This window comes from Corythoichthys intestinalis, chromosome 14 (genome assembly GCF_030265065.1).
Source record: "Corythoichthys intestinalis isolate RoL2023-P3 chromosome 14, ASM3026506v1, whole genome shotgun sequence".
NCBI lineage: Eukaryota > Metazoa > Chordata > Actinopteri > Syngnathiformes > Syngnathidae > Corythoichthys > Corythoichthys intestinalis.
In genome coordinates, this window is record NC_080408.1 from 47,154,796 (window position 1) to 47,170,259 (window position 15,464).

Genomic DNA, 15,464 nt, shown 5'->3' on the forward strand with positions numbered 1-15,464 from the left:
TTTTTGCACGACCAAATTTAGGATATTTTTTAGATTTGTCCGATAATGACTTTTTAACCGATATCCTAGTGTTGTCCAACTCCAAAAATCCAATTATGTTATAAAACCAATACTGATATAGACAAGTTTCCGGAGGGAAATAGGGGCGGCACCATCTTAGAAAATTTGTGCTTTGAACTTCCAGTTTAGAAAAGACCTTATGAGTTAGCAGTGTGTTGACAAAGTTAAAACTGCAAAATCAAGCCAGAGGAACCAATGGAATCTTCAAAAATGGATTCAGTATGACGTAGGTGACACGTAGAAGAGATTGTATGATTGTTCTCATCACTTTGTTGATCATTTGTGGACAAAATTATAACAACCTGTCAACATGTGTTGACGTGAGGTGTAGATTGATATGCCGGCCACTTGAGTGACCAAAATGAGGTGAAATTAAATATTATATTACATTTGCCGAATGCGGAAGGGCTGACACAGATTTGTTGTGACTAGGAAATACAACAAGGTATGTACATATAAACAAAAATACTATGTCATTCTTTTTTATTGCCGATATTGATCGCAATAAAACATTTTGGACAACATGATTCCATTTCTTGTTTTATTCAAAACGATAGGTGCAAAACAGGTCAATCAATCACAATTTATAAAATTATTGGAAAAATAGCATATGAGAATGTAATATCGGACAGCAGAGGTCCGGAGCCTCGCCAAACTTTCACCTGACAATACGAGCTTTCTCCTGCTGTCCTCGAGAATTCCAGCTCCAATAGCGTATCTTAAAGTTGCTGCAGTTAAAAAGCTCGTAGTTGGATCTCGGGATCGAGTTGACGGTCTGCCACGAGGCGAGCCACCGCTTCCAGCCCCAGCCTCTCGGCCACCCCTGTGTAGAACGACGTAGTCTCGATATACTGTATGTCCATCAACGTACAGTAAGTGTTGCTGTGAGGCACATCAACTTATCTTCCCTTGCCTAACAGCGTTTTCCACCTGTAAACAAACGAACAAAAAACTTGTAACACTTGCATTTATGCGTTGATTTAATTGTGCCATGCTACACGTACTGATTAGCAACAGGCTAGCTACAGTAGCTGTAGTAAATATTAATAAAGTGCGTGTGACACCAAAAAGTATGTTTCTTTCATATTTCACGCAGTGTTTTATGCTCCTGAATGAAATGGACCGCTTGGATGTGTGTGGAAGCAATCGTTGTATATTTTCCATTTTTGAATCCTGCGCCATGAAAATGAGTTACTTCCGGTGTAGGTGCACTATCCTATTCCCCTCACTATCCACTCGCGGGGGCCTGCGCTTGTCAGTGACGTTCCTTATTCTCGCTTTATGATTATACAACTTTAACATTTGTTGATAATACGCTCTGTGTGTAATATCATCCATCGCTTTTCCTTTTTAAATGGGCACTTTTAAGCGAACGCAAGTAGTAACAAAGGGAACATTTTTAAACAGGCATTTCACGGGAGTGCCATTTCGACTCTTCGGCCAATCATATAGCGAGAGCGAGTGGATGGCGAGGGGAAGAGGATAGTGCACCTACACCGGCTCCAGTTTCTGGTTTAGGAGGAAGGCAAATGTGACGTCACCTGGGTCAGCGTCTCACAATACAGCATTGCTTTATAGCATGCAAATGGACTGCCGATTCAGCTGAGTTTGCGGATTAATTCGTTTATTTTTCGCATCACGTCAGCCAGACAGCTGCAGAAAAATGTTGCTGCACCAAGGAGAGGCGTGTGAGCCTTTTTGGGGTTTCAAGAGGTTCCCATTCTCCGGCGGATATTGGCCAAAACAAGCCGTACTACTGTGGGACCATTGGACTTACAAGGAAGTGAGTGAACATCGTGTTTTGTATTATGTCAAATACTGGGATCATTTTAATATGGAAGTGGCTTGCATTTTGTGGCTAACATGCTCCTTGTCCACTTGGCCGACGACCGGCGGCTTGCCGCACATCCCCCCGCCGGGAGAGCACTATACTCTACTTCTTGCATTCTTGGTGTTCCCGGAGTTCTGTCAAATTTTCCACCCAACTTTGTGTTAAAAATGGCCGCAAATACAGTGATTACAAAGTAAATTCTACAAACTTTCTTTAAACAAAGGGACTATTTACTTACGTTTGATCATGGATGGACATGTAGAAAAGCTCTCCTAGGCTCAGACACATTCTGCCATGTTAGCTGCTCAACAACTGCAGCCGCTCTCCTATGACTCGCCGTTTACGTCTTCGCCGTGAAGTGAAGCATTATTTTGCCATATTTGTTTTGACCATGTGGCAGCTACGCGCTCCTCCGACGTCAACCGGTTTGTCCGGCTGTCATTGTCCAGCTGCTTCCCCGCAAACGAGCCCTCTGCCCTCAGCAGGGGAACAACGAGCTCTAACTTGCTCGCCACCGGGTGGGTTCCGATCGGCTAAGACAATCGACAACCCCGGTGCCGTGTGAAATGATCCGGGCTAGTGCTGTGTGATTTTTCGCTTCGGAGACTTTGAAACATTACTCGATTCAGGTTAGCATGTTGGCTAGCTGTCACACCTCTTGGTTTGTTTACATTCTCCGAAGCCGGGGCAGGGAAATGACAAAAGCCCGACTAACTACGGTGGCATAAAATATCGTTCGGGAGGTGCGAGAGTAAAGGTGAAGTCGACAGTGTTGGCCATTATGGAGTAATTTTGCCATGTCGTACTGAATAAATGCATTTTTATTATTTCATATTCCATTTAGCACAAGACTTATTTGTCATGACCATACCATTTATTTAGCTATTGGGGAAAAATACTTGGATAAAAAGAATGTCCTGTAAAAATAATGGAGTAGAGAGACTGAAACAATGACATTTTGCGGCTCTCTTCGTCGCATTTTCCACTTTCTGAATAATTCCTCCTCAAGGGGCTGAATAGTAAAACAGATGAAACCATTCTCCTGCCGACGTCATCCTCCTCTTGGGGACGCTAGGCCCTATAATGGTAGGCGTGGCTAACTGGCAGATTAAAAGACTAATTTCTCGTCATCTGCGCTTTGCCAAATTGTTGTATATAGTCGAATTGTCTCAAAATATGATTCTAATTGACATAATAATGCTACATAAGACTTTTTTTCTCTTCTGTCGTACCCACTTTAAAGATCATCATAATTACAATCGTCATTGTAACAACAATATCATAGACAACAAGTCGTTTCAAGATTTTAGCTTTAGTATTTTTGGAGCACCGGACACATGAAAATGCAGGGATAGGAACATACCTTCCATAACACAGCAGCAACATGGCTACAAGAACACGTGTTACGAGCTTGGTTCCACATCTGCCTTCATGAACATGTTGTCCTTCCCTGTCGTGATGATGGCGGATGGATGCGGTATTTTCAAATTGTCATTTTTTTAAGGGATTTTGATGAGTAGTGTTACTCCAGCTCTACTGTTGTTTTGGATGGAGAAATTCTAAAATAAAAGTAGCTTGCAGACATAAGAAAGTAGAGCGGAAGTACCTCAGAAACTTGTCTATATGCAGTCGTGAACTACACATATTATAGCTAATTCATGAATTTATAATTCATTATTTTTCAATTGTTCATTTAATTTTTGCGCCATGAATGCAAATGGTCTGCTCACATGAAAAATCCTACGCTTGTTAGTTTGGCGACCTCGAATGGTCAATAAGCATAACTGCTGTGCTAAGTATTGACCAGCCCTTGTGCAAAGGCAGAAGTCTTCTACATTCACTTTTAAGTCAACATGCATATTGGCCCAAAACTTATGTCGAGATTATCTGATATCATTTTAAAATGCTTTTATCGCCCGATATTGATGGCTGCAATTCCTATTATTTTTGCATTTTCCTTGTTGACTAGTTGGCTGCCATTGATGGCGCTAGATGTCCAATCCATTGTAAGTGGGAAGGTTCGCAGTTGGTTCATTCACTGCTACCCTCCCCGTTCAAATGGATTGAATGTCTACTAGTGATAAACTGGGGTAAATTTGATTGTAGGAGAAAATTGACCCATGTCACATGATTAGTTGACAGGAGGAAGGAACATGCTTTCAAGTAAGCAGTTCAAAGGAGCATGCTTCCAAGTTCATTAGGCAGATGAAAACAGCTGATGTGGAAGCGAGACAGTTTTTTGACCAACATCAGCAACAGCATTCAATAGCAGATTACGGCAGCATTTCAAAGTTCAAAGACAAAGTTGTCTTGTCGTTGTCTACTGCGTCAAGACTCATCGTTTGCCTGGCTTCTAGGTGCGTACGTGTATGGAATATCGCACCATTACTGATTTTGCACTACTCTTGAAAGTAATGGAGGATATTAAGCAGATAAACACATTGATACTATGAGAGTACATTAAATATACATTTGGTTAAATAACAGAAAAACACATTTGTAAAAGGACAATGCACAAAGGCCTTAATGTTTTTTTTTTTTTTTTTTTTTTAATCTTAAATAATAAATCTTATTTCAGTACACTGCTGGCCGAACGTATTGGCACCCCTGCAATTCTTTCAGATAATGCTCAATTTCTCCCAAAAAAATGATTGCAATTACATATGCTTAGGTAGTAATATCTTCATTGATTATAAACAAAAAAGTGAATGGGAAAAAAATTCATTATCATTTTACACAAAACTCCAAAAATGGACTGGACAAAAGTATTAGCACCGTTTGAAAAATCATGTGATGCTTCTCTAATTTGTGTAATTAACAGCACCTGTTACTAACCTGTGGCACATAACAGGTGGCAATAACAGTTAAAATAGATAAAAGTTGACTCAACCTGTGTCCTTCTGTGTACCACATTGAGCATGGAGGGAAAAAAAGAAGACCAAAGAACTGTCTGAGGACTTGAGAAGCAAAATTTTGAGTTGAGGAAGCATGGGCGATCTAAAGGCTACAAGTCCATCTCCAAAGACCTTAATGTTCCTGTGTCTACCGTGCACAATGTCATCATTAAATGTAAAAGCCCATGGCACTGTGGCTAACGTCCCTAGATTTGGACGGAAAAAAATTTGATGAGAGATTTCACCGAACGTTTGTGCGGATGGTGTATAAGGAACCTCGACTAACATCCAAACAAGTCCAAGCTGTTCTGCAGTCCAAGGGTACAACAGGGTCAACCCGTACTATCCGTTGGCATCTGAATGAAAAGGGATTCTATGGTAGGATACTCAGGAAGACCCCACTTCTGTCCCAGTGACATAAAAACCCAGGCTGGAGTTTGCCAAAACCTACCCGAGGAAGCCAAAAACATTTTGGAAGAATGTTCTCTGGACAGATGAAACAAAAGTAGACCTTTTTGGGAAAAGTCATCAACATAAAGTTTACAGGGGAAAAAAAGGAGGCCTTCAAAGAAAAGAACACGTTCCCCACTGTCAAAGATGGCGGAGGTTCCCTGATGTTTTGGGGTTGATTTGCTGCCTCTGGCACTGGACCTCTTGACCGTGTGCATGGCATTATGAAGTCTGAAGACTACCAACAAATTTTGCAGCATAATTTAGGGCCCAGTGTGAGAAAGCTGGGTCTCTCTCAGAGGTCATGGGTCTTCCAGCAGTACAATGACCCAAAACACACTTCAAAAAGCACTAGAAAATGGTTTGAGAGAAAGCACTGACGACTTGTGCTAGTGGCTAGCAATGAGTCCAGACCTGAATCCCATAGAACACCTGTGGAGAGATCTGAAAATGGCAGTTTGGAGAAGTCACCCATCAAATCTCAGATACCTGGAGCAGTTGGCCAATGAAGAATGGCCTGAAATTCCAGCAGAGCATTGTAAGAAACTCATTGATGGATACCGGAAGCGGTTGTTCGCAGTTATTTTTTCTAAAGGTTGTACCAAGTATTAGGCTGAGGATGCCAATACTTTTGTCCGGCCCATTTTTGGAGTTTTGTGTAAAATGATAATGATTTTTTTTTTTCATTCTCTTTTGTATTTTTTCATTGCAAGCAAAATAAATAAAGATATTACTACCAAAGCATTTGTAATTGCAATTATTTTCTGGGAGAAATTGAGCATTATCTGACAAAATTGCAGGGCTGCCAATACTTTTGGCCAGCAGTGTACAGTATATTTTCCACATCACTTCTAGAAAAAGAAAATGGCACTAGTCAATAAAAATTGCTTTACTTTTCCCATCAATACACTCAAGTTAATAAATTTCCCGACCAAACCCGATGATGTTGACGCTGTATTCACAGCTTGCTTTTTCTCACTAAAAATGTTTGACAAGTTATCTCAAGGATAAACACAAATTGGTGGAAAACAAGTTTATCTATTATACCCCAACTCCCATGTGGCTTAAAACTGCAGACACTAATTCCCATTTTGTCTAAGCATCTGTATAGGGCAGATAAAAAAATAAAAAATAAAACAAGTCTGTCAAAATCATTAGACCCACTAAACTCACAATCAGCAGTTGTGCATGCATCCTGCGTTTGAACAAAGTTCAAATGATTTATTTTACACACGATACACTTGACAACATCGGCGGTGTTATTGCTATCCATGACCACTAAGTGTTGCTGTTATGTAGGATAGTTTGGCCACCGGCCACATATGCCATGTCATATACAGTACATCTATTTTGATAGTAAATAAACTGTTGACATAATTGACCTTAAAATTGTCCAAATATCCAGTTTTTATTTTTTAGAAATATACTTTTTTTTTTTTTTTTAATGAAAAATAAATTGAAAAATGAGAATTTTTTTTACTGTTTTTACTTTTAAAAAAGTTAGACAATTTTCTTCTCATTTGTTTTTATATCAAGAAGTGTAAACTTTACAGTTGAATAAAAATTTTAAATATTTTGAAAAAAATAAATACTGTAATTCCATTAAATAATTTAAAAAGATTAAATTTAGTTTTTCCTCTTCGTATACTCTGTATTAAACAAATAAATTGCATTTTAAACAGGAAAGCACAGACAAGACTGAAATCTCCTTCGCATGTTTTAAACTTTTAAACAAATTACGTCACAATGAAAAAAAATGGCGTCTGTAAAAAAGTCACGGATATCTACCTCATAACTATCGATTAATTGTATTTTTTTTGTTACTGTCACATTTCCCCCAATATGTTAGAATAATCGATCCAAACAAAGGGAAAAAAAAAAAAAACATTTAAAAGGGTAAATATATGAAAAAGAACATCTCAATCACTCGTTCATGTCTGCGATTTCTGCATCGCGACTGTTGTTATATTACCATGTTTCACCTATAGAATCCCCAGAAATCCGGATGTGGCCATTCAAATCTGTGTCATGACACTCGATGATACATGCTACATGGAGTATTTGGATTAAAACAAAGTAAGCACGCGATAATATCTCGTTAAAATCATGGCGTCTTTAATTGTGCTCTCAGTTAGGGTTTTGCTGTTTAAAAAAAAAAAATTTTTTTTTAAATGCCCTCCTGTTCAAATGTTTTCTTCCCCCAGAAAATAGAGATTTTGAGCTTTCCAATGATGTATCACACATGCATATAGGACAATTTTGAAAATTTGGTCAAATTGGGAGTCTCAGAGTGGAACTTCAAGTCACCTGAGTGTTTTCCGCCCTATATATATGACGGAAAACACAGACAAGACTGAAAAAGCAGTTTCTGCTCTTGCACCCCCCTTTAGAATTAACTGCTGTATTTTAAGCCAAAAGAACTGTTGCGTTTGATAGTACAATATGTCTATATACTGCTATAGCAGATTCATGGCGCATTAAGCCCCCGAACTATTTTTAATTTGTCCGCTTTACCCTGGAAACCCCCTTTTTACAGATGTTGCGCAACCGCTTTTGTTTCAACTCAGCCATAAAAAGAAGGGAAGTAATTATATTTATCATTCAAAATGTCTGTCATTTTTAGCTTAGAATCATTAATTGATGTCTAATATTTCGCTTAAAAAAAAAAAAAACGACTTAGAATGAATGAATATTTTAAACTTTTAAACAAATTACGTCACAATGAAAAAATGGTGTCTGTAAATAAGTCACAGATATCTACCTCATAATTATCGCTTAATTGTATTTTTTAAATTTTTTTTACTGTCGCATTTTCCCCAACATGTTAGATGATAAATAATCGATCCAAACAAAGAAAAATTGAAAGGAAAAAAAAAAACGTTTAAAAGGGTAAATATATGAAAAAGAAAATCTCGACTCGATTTCTGCATCGTGACCCTTGTTATATTACCATGTTTCATCCATGAAATCCCCTAAAAATCCGGCTGTGGTCATTCACATCTGTGTCTTGACACTTGACACACTAGGTGATACATGCTACATGGAGTTTTTGGATTGAAACAAGTTAAGTACGCGATAATATCTTGTTAAAATCATGACGTCTTTAATTGTGCTCTCATGCTCTCACCTCCAGTTAGGGTTTCGCTGTTTAAATGATTTTTTTTTTTTTTTTAATGCCCTCCTGTTCAAATGTTTTCTTCCCACAGAAAATTGAGATTTTAAGCTTTCCAATGATGTATCACACGTGCATATCGGACAATTTTGAAGTTTGGCCAAATTGGGGTCTCAGAGAGGAACTTCAAGTCACCTGAGTGTTTTCCGCCATATATACAGTATATATACAGTATATATAAAGTGATTATTTGCTATCATCTCATTGACTACCAATGAAGGCGGTAGACGCGAATCCTTTTGAAGTGGGAGATGAGTTGCACATCTATTAGTGATAAACTGACAGTAGAAGGATAATTGCATGGACACCGCATGAATAGACATCTGTAATCGTCAATGGCAGTGAAAATGTTAAGGTTGTAGCATTTTGTGGGAACGTTGCCTTTCCATGCCACGGGCAAGCTGCCGCCATGTGTCAATGGGAGTAAATAAAAAGCTTGAAATGAAGCAAGATTCTCATAAGTGGATTGAAAAGGAAATCCTCCTTATCGCAGTCTGTGGGCTCTCGGGCGACTGCGCCTCGTCAGGCTTCTCATCCTGATTATTCGGATTCTAAAAGCTGTTCTTTTCATCCAATAAAGGCTTGCAAATCTGCATTCTTCTTTTGCTTTTTCACTGTAGTAGAAGAAATACTATGTGCAGATCTTAAGCATTGTTTTTTTGCAGAAAACCACATTTAATTTCACATGAATGATTCTATGGGAGTAAATTACTTATATTTCTTCTTCTTTTTTTTCTAATTAAAAATACGTAAGAAAATATAAAAAAGAAAATCTACTGTTCCTATTTTTATTAAAAATATTTTCGTAAATAGATATGGACAAATAAATAGAAACAAAGACAGTAAATAGTTTGTTGTTGTTTTTTTCTAAAAATTTCAAAAATTACAAAATTTAAAAATAATCGATGAAGCTATTAAAAAAAAAGGGATTTGGACAATTTTTAGGTTATTCGCCACCAATGGCACTGAATTGTTGGCTGTCTATCCCAGCATTACAACATACCTCCTTAAGTACCCTTGGTGATATTTACCCGTTGTTTCACTAGAATGCTAAGTCGCCATTTCAGAGTGTTGTTCTTGTGGACACTGACTTTAACTCGTACTCCTCTGTCATTCGTGGCCCAATTGTCTTGAAACTTGGTAGCTGTATAGCATGGGCCAGTATTTATCTATGAGCCTGATTTTTGATATTTTGTATCAGGGCTGATTCATTATTTTCGGAATTATAGTTTGGAGTTAGCCAGTAGAGGGCAGTCTTCTGTACGTTAGGAATTTGCCAGGGCATGCACGGACAGAACATGAGTTTATTGGTGCCTGTCTTGCCTGTAGGTTAGGAATTAGCTAGTAGATGGTAGCCCGTAGCAGAACACAGGCGCTTATTATGAACAAAATATTTAAATAATAAAATGGCAAATGTACAATTTTTTTTCATTATAAAAATGTAAAAATGAATAAAATAAGAAATAAGGAATATTTACAATTAAGATGGACGATTTACAGGTCAACAATGTTGACGATTCATCCGTTATCAAAATAGTTGAATTAGATTGATAACCGATAAACCGTAGCATAGCCGGCAATCAACGTCCAATCCATTTTGACCGGGAGGGGAGGCAGGGATTATTTAATCTGTCAATGGCAGCTAATGAGTTAACGTTAGCATTGGAAATGAGATGCAAGAGCTCCCGTATATGCACTTGAAATAGTGTGCGAGATGGAAAAGTTGGTTTCCATGGCGACCAGTCGCTTATCTGAAGGAGAAGACGGACCCCCTGCAGGCCAGCCAGGATTATCCTTCGGCAGCTCGACAGGGGCGGTCGACCGGCTGCAGATGGCGTGGCACGCCGCGGTCGTCACGGCGACGGAGTCCTATGACGACCTTGTGACAAATATGTAGGAAGCATTTGTTGAGCATGTCTGACATTGTGTAGTAACGACGTGATGAGCTTGCCGTTATCGTGTGGCAAATATTTTCTAATAAGCATGTAATAAGCCTGTTATAACATGTGCTAAGCAATTAGCCTGCTTAGTGCCGATTCAGCACAAATGTAGCCATATGGGGCTCTAAATAATCGGAGATTTGGTTTAAATCTTGCAAGTGGCCAGCGAGGCTGATGAAGATTAGCTGCCCAGATAAAACCTCAGCACGGATTTCAGTCAATGTTAGGAAGTGTGGTGAAAAGCAAGCCAGTAAGTTGAACTCATTGGCCGCCATTGACTGCGATAGACGTCCAATCTATTTGAACTGGGAGGGCGTGGCAGCCTGTCAAAATGGATTGGATGCCGATTACACTCTACGCTAACACAACTAATTCGAACACGAGCTCTTTATACTGCCATTGACGGCGCGAAACGTCCAATCTATTTGAACTGGGAGCTCGAATGGATTGGACGTCTATCGCCGTCAGTGGCAGCCAATAAATAAGCACTAGTCCACCATGCAAAGAAATCCTTGCTTTGTCTTTGTTGTTGCTCCTCTTGCTCTATCAGTGGGGCGCATGCGCAGCATCCTTCCGGAAGAAGGAGGTGCCTCCCTCAGGAAGACGCACGCGCACGCACGCCGAGGAGGAAGCGCGGAGGCCAGGATGCACGCCTTCGCCGCTGCCACCGTTTGGTGAACGTCCTCCCATCATCTTGTTCTTCCTCCTCCGTCCGTCTTCTTCTTGTTCTTCCTCCTCCTCCGCCATGGCGTCGGGCGCCGCCGGGATGCTCGGTCGCCTCGTGCGCGCTTGCACCTTGTCTGTATTGCTGCTGTTGCTGATCGGTGGTCCCGCGGCGACGCGCGCATCCTACCAGCCTCAGGGCGGAGAGTGTAAAGGAAAAGCGTGTGCAGGTAAGACAAATTCATTTTCATAACTCTCAAGGATGACGACGAGGAAGATGAGCACGTTCCGCTCGCGCTGATGCGCGTCCGCGTGCGTGCAACCTGCAGCCTCCGTCGCTCTCCTGTGGCGCGTGCACGCGCTTCGGGGGGCTGAAACCACATTTGATGAAGATCATAAATACTGCAAATGGAAAAGTTCATTCATGAAGTGGCTTTCATTCAGAGATATTGTTGACGCTCTTATTTATTTGCCAAGGTTTATCATATTTGACGTCATACCACGTCATAGTCTTGAAGGCTGATAAGGAGAAGTGGTTATAGCAGAGTCTTGGGGGTCAAAGTCTGAATCTTTTGTCTTCCTTTGTGGAATTGAAAAAAATTAACGCATTTACTGCCTTCACTGCGATGGACATCCAATCTTTGAATTGGATTGGACGTTTATCTCCGTCAATGCCAGCCAATGAGTTAACCATCATTAGGGCAAGTGACTATTTTTGGTCATTTAAAACAATTAAGCCTCATAAAAGCTTGGCTTCCACATACTTTCTTTTACATATATACAATATATATATGTGTATGTATATTGCGGAAAACACTCAGGTGACTTGAAGTTTCGCTCTGAGACCCCCAATTTAGCCAACTTTCAAAATTGTCCGATATGCTTGTATGATACATCATTGGAAAGACTGAAATCTTAATTTTCTGGGGGAAGAACATTTTTGAACAGCAGGGCATTTTTACAAAAAAATGTTTTTTAAACAACAAAGCCCTATCTGGATGTGAGAGTACGCGAGAGCAGAATTACAGACGACACGACTTTAACAAGATATTATCGCGTACTTACCTTGTTTCGATCCAAAAAACTCCATGTAGCATGTATAACTGAGTGTCAAGACACAGCTGTGAATGGCCACAGCTGGATTTTTTGGAGATTTTATGGGTGAAACATGGTAATATAACAGGGGTCGCGATGCAGAAATCGCAGACATTAAGGAGTGGTCGAGAGTTTCTTTTTCATATATTTACCCTTTTAAACGTTTTTTTTTTTTCCCAATTTTTCTTTGTTTGGATCGAATATTTATCATCTAACATATCGGAGAAAATGCGATAATAACAACAACAAAAAAAACACAATTTTGCAATAGTTATGAGGTAGATATGCGTGACTTTTTTACAGACGCCATTTTGTTCATTGTGACATAATTTGTTTAAAAGTTTTAAATATGTGAGTGAATTTTTTTTTAAAGTTGTTATTTTAAACGAAATATGAGGCATCAATTAATTATTCTATGCTAAAAACGACAGACATTTTAAATAATAAATATAATTAATTACCTTCATTTTATGACTGGTTGAAACAAAAGCGGTTGCGCTACGTCTCTCATTTGAGCTATTATATAAAAAGAATGAAGGAAATTAAAAGAAATAAGAGAAATTTCCCCCTTTTTTTAATTAAAAAAAAGTCAAAAAGAAACTAAAAATTATTAAAAATGAATAAAATATTTTGTCATAACTCATTTTCTGCCATTGACGTCCAGTTCATGAAACTCACTGGCTTCCATTAACCGTGAAACACGTCTATTCCATTTGAAGTGGGATGGCTGGCAGCAAATGAACGTGACTGAAATTTTATAATAGTCTTTGGCACTGACAGAGCTAACCTGCTGACACTGACGGAGGCATTCCATTGTTTGTCCACCTCTGTGATTGACTGGTGACCAATCCAAGTCATATGCCACCTATCACTGAAATACCAATGCGACAGGTTCAAGTAACAATGTGTCCGTGTTGCTACAGCGACATTCATCAAACGGCTTGTGATTGGTCATGCATTGATTGTTTGATGGTGGTTTTTCCTAATAACGACGGCAGTGATCAATAGTCATTCCTTTTATTTTCTTTGGGATGTTGGAAGTCGCCACTGCCTCGGTTTGTCACTTTTACGAGTGCTCGTGAACACGTTGCCCTGGAAACGAGCGCCTTGGATGCCATCTTGGTGCTGATGTCACAGAATATCAAAAGACTGGCATAATAACAATGACTGAAATAACAAACAATTGACATTATTGACTGGTCACCAATGGAGTGGTATAGGTGGGTTCGCCTGAATTCCATAGCCACTCATAGGCACCCCTGCAGAAAAATGATCGATATTTAGTAGAGCCTCCTTTTGCAGAAATAACAGCCTCTAAACGCTTCCTATAGCTTCCAATGAGGGTCTGGAATCGAGTTGAAGGTATCTATTACCATTTATTACCATCAGGTTAGATGGCTGCCGAGGATCGACAGCCTGCTTCAAATCAGACTACAGACTTTCCATAATATTCATGTCTGAGAACTGAGATGGCCAGTCTAGAAAGTTGTACTTGTTCCTCTGCATGAATGACTGAGTAGATTTGGAGCAGTATCTACAGGGTCATTGTCTTGTTGAAATAGCTGCTAACTGAGACTTTGTCGCTGACTCTAAAACATTGTTTAAAATAATCTGTTGCTTTTGACTGGAGTCCATGCGACCTTCAACTTTTAACAAGATTGCATGTGCCTGCAATGGACACTCAGCTCCATAACATGATAGAACCACCACTAAATAGTAGTAGGCCTGCACAATATATCGTTTTAACATCACCATCGGAATGAGCGCATGTGCAATAGTCCCATCGGAGGACGTACAAATATTTTTTTTTTCCTTCATAAAAGCAGCAAGTGCCTCCTGGATCCCCTTTATATACTAGTACAGTCATGTAAAACAATTAGGACACCCAAGCTTGTTTGTTTTTTAACATATTTGGTCATATGGATATTTAATATCAATTTTAACAATCCTGAAAAAAAGATTTTTTTAATAACTTTTTGTAAAATGTACATTTAAATAGATGCAATTTCCGTTGAGGAAATAAATTAGGAAACCCCCACATTTAATCCAACCTAAAATGGCTAAAATCACACACGGGGTATCAGATCAGGTGCCCATGATCAGAACATTATTACCCAGTGTTTTGAAGGCAGCTTGCTTTATTTAAACCTCCCATTTAGTTTGGTGTGCCCCTGACAGTTGAAGTGAGAGAAAACACCATGGTAAGATCAAAGGAGCTGCAGACGCTTTTGAGTCTGGTAAGGGATTTCAAAAGATCTCAAAAGAATATAAAATCAGCCAATCCACTGTCCGGAAAATAGTCTACAAGTGGAGGACAATCAAAACAACTGCCAACATGCCCAGGTCTGGCCGTCCAAGCAAGTTCACCCCAAGAGCAGACGTCAAGATGCTAAAAGAAGTCACCAAAAACCCTAAAATGTCGTCACGGGACCTACGTAGCGGTTCCCTTTCTCCCATTGATTTTTTAAACCTGGCTTTGAAATGACCGTGCGCCGCCTTTGACTGACTATTACTAAATGAAAATTCAAGCTCGGCCACCTATGGTAAGGCCTCGCGCAAAGAATGACGAAGTGTCACGTCAATAGGTAATGAAGTCCATGTGTGAGCCTAGTATCGCAAATCGTATGGTATCGTGAGGTACACAGAGGTTCCCACCGCTAGTATGAACCCCGTTATAGGGTGCGTTCAAGTGGATTTGACATGTGATGCTTTCTAACTACCAATTCCAGCGCACTTCCGTACCCAGAATCTCGAGAAGAGCGAGGCAAATGAACTAACTACTTGGATCATTATTTCTCGCCTTTAGCTTTGTCCATGTGACCAAATGTCCTTCTGTGGTGACACACCTTTATTCTCCCACTTTTCTGGGTTCGCTTCCTGCTGTCACTTTGTGCGTGGCTGTTAGCATGCTAGCGTCTTGCTCGTTTACATCGTGTGAGGTCAATAACAAAAAGCTCCTATTTGCCGCTGTGTTTATAGAAATGAGTTCCAAAGTGAAGTTGGATGTTGAGTTTGTCCGACAGCAGCTCAGCACGCCGCCTGTTCTTGCCGCATGCTAACTGCTGTGAGGGGGAGCCGCGTGCGCTTCCAGAAAGACAAGTGTGTGTGTGCGTGTGATCAAAGGCGTACTGCACATCTCTGTGGTGAATTTTTAATCCATAAACATGATACTGACGCATTATTTTTTTTGCATGCACACACACACACGCACGCAAGTTGAATTTGACAAGAATGCATCCCTCACGGTTCTGAGGTTCAGAGTTGGAATCTTCTGTGGAATTTCGATTAGGACTGGTCTTCTCAGATGCTGTGTGATGCCAGGAGGCGTGGAGGTGTTGGGGGCGTGTGACCACAGGTGG

At 39.8% G+C, this 15,464-nt stretch overlaps 1 protein-coding gene across 1 annotated transcript in view; it reads left to right on the plus strand.

Moving 5' to 3' along the window:
* The first annotated feature begins 10,903 nt into the window (after positions 1–10,903).
* Positions 10,904–15,464, plus strand: part of LOC130929449 (tomoregulin-1-like) — a 29,681-nt gene continuing 25,120 nt past the window's right edge. The window contains exon 1 of the mRNA XM_057856578.1: positions 10,904–11,240. Within this exon, the coding sequence (XP_057712561.1) occupies positions 11,093–11,240 (148 nt within the window). The 5' untranslated portion in view covers positions 10,904–11,092. The remainder of the gene's footprint in view (positions 11,241–15,464) is intronic.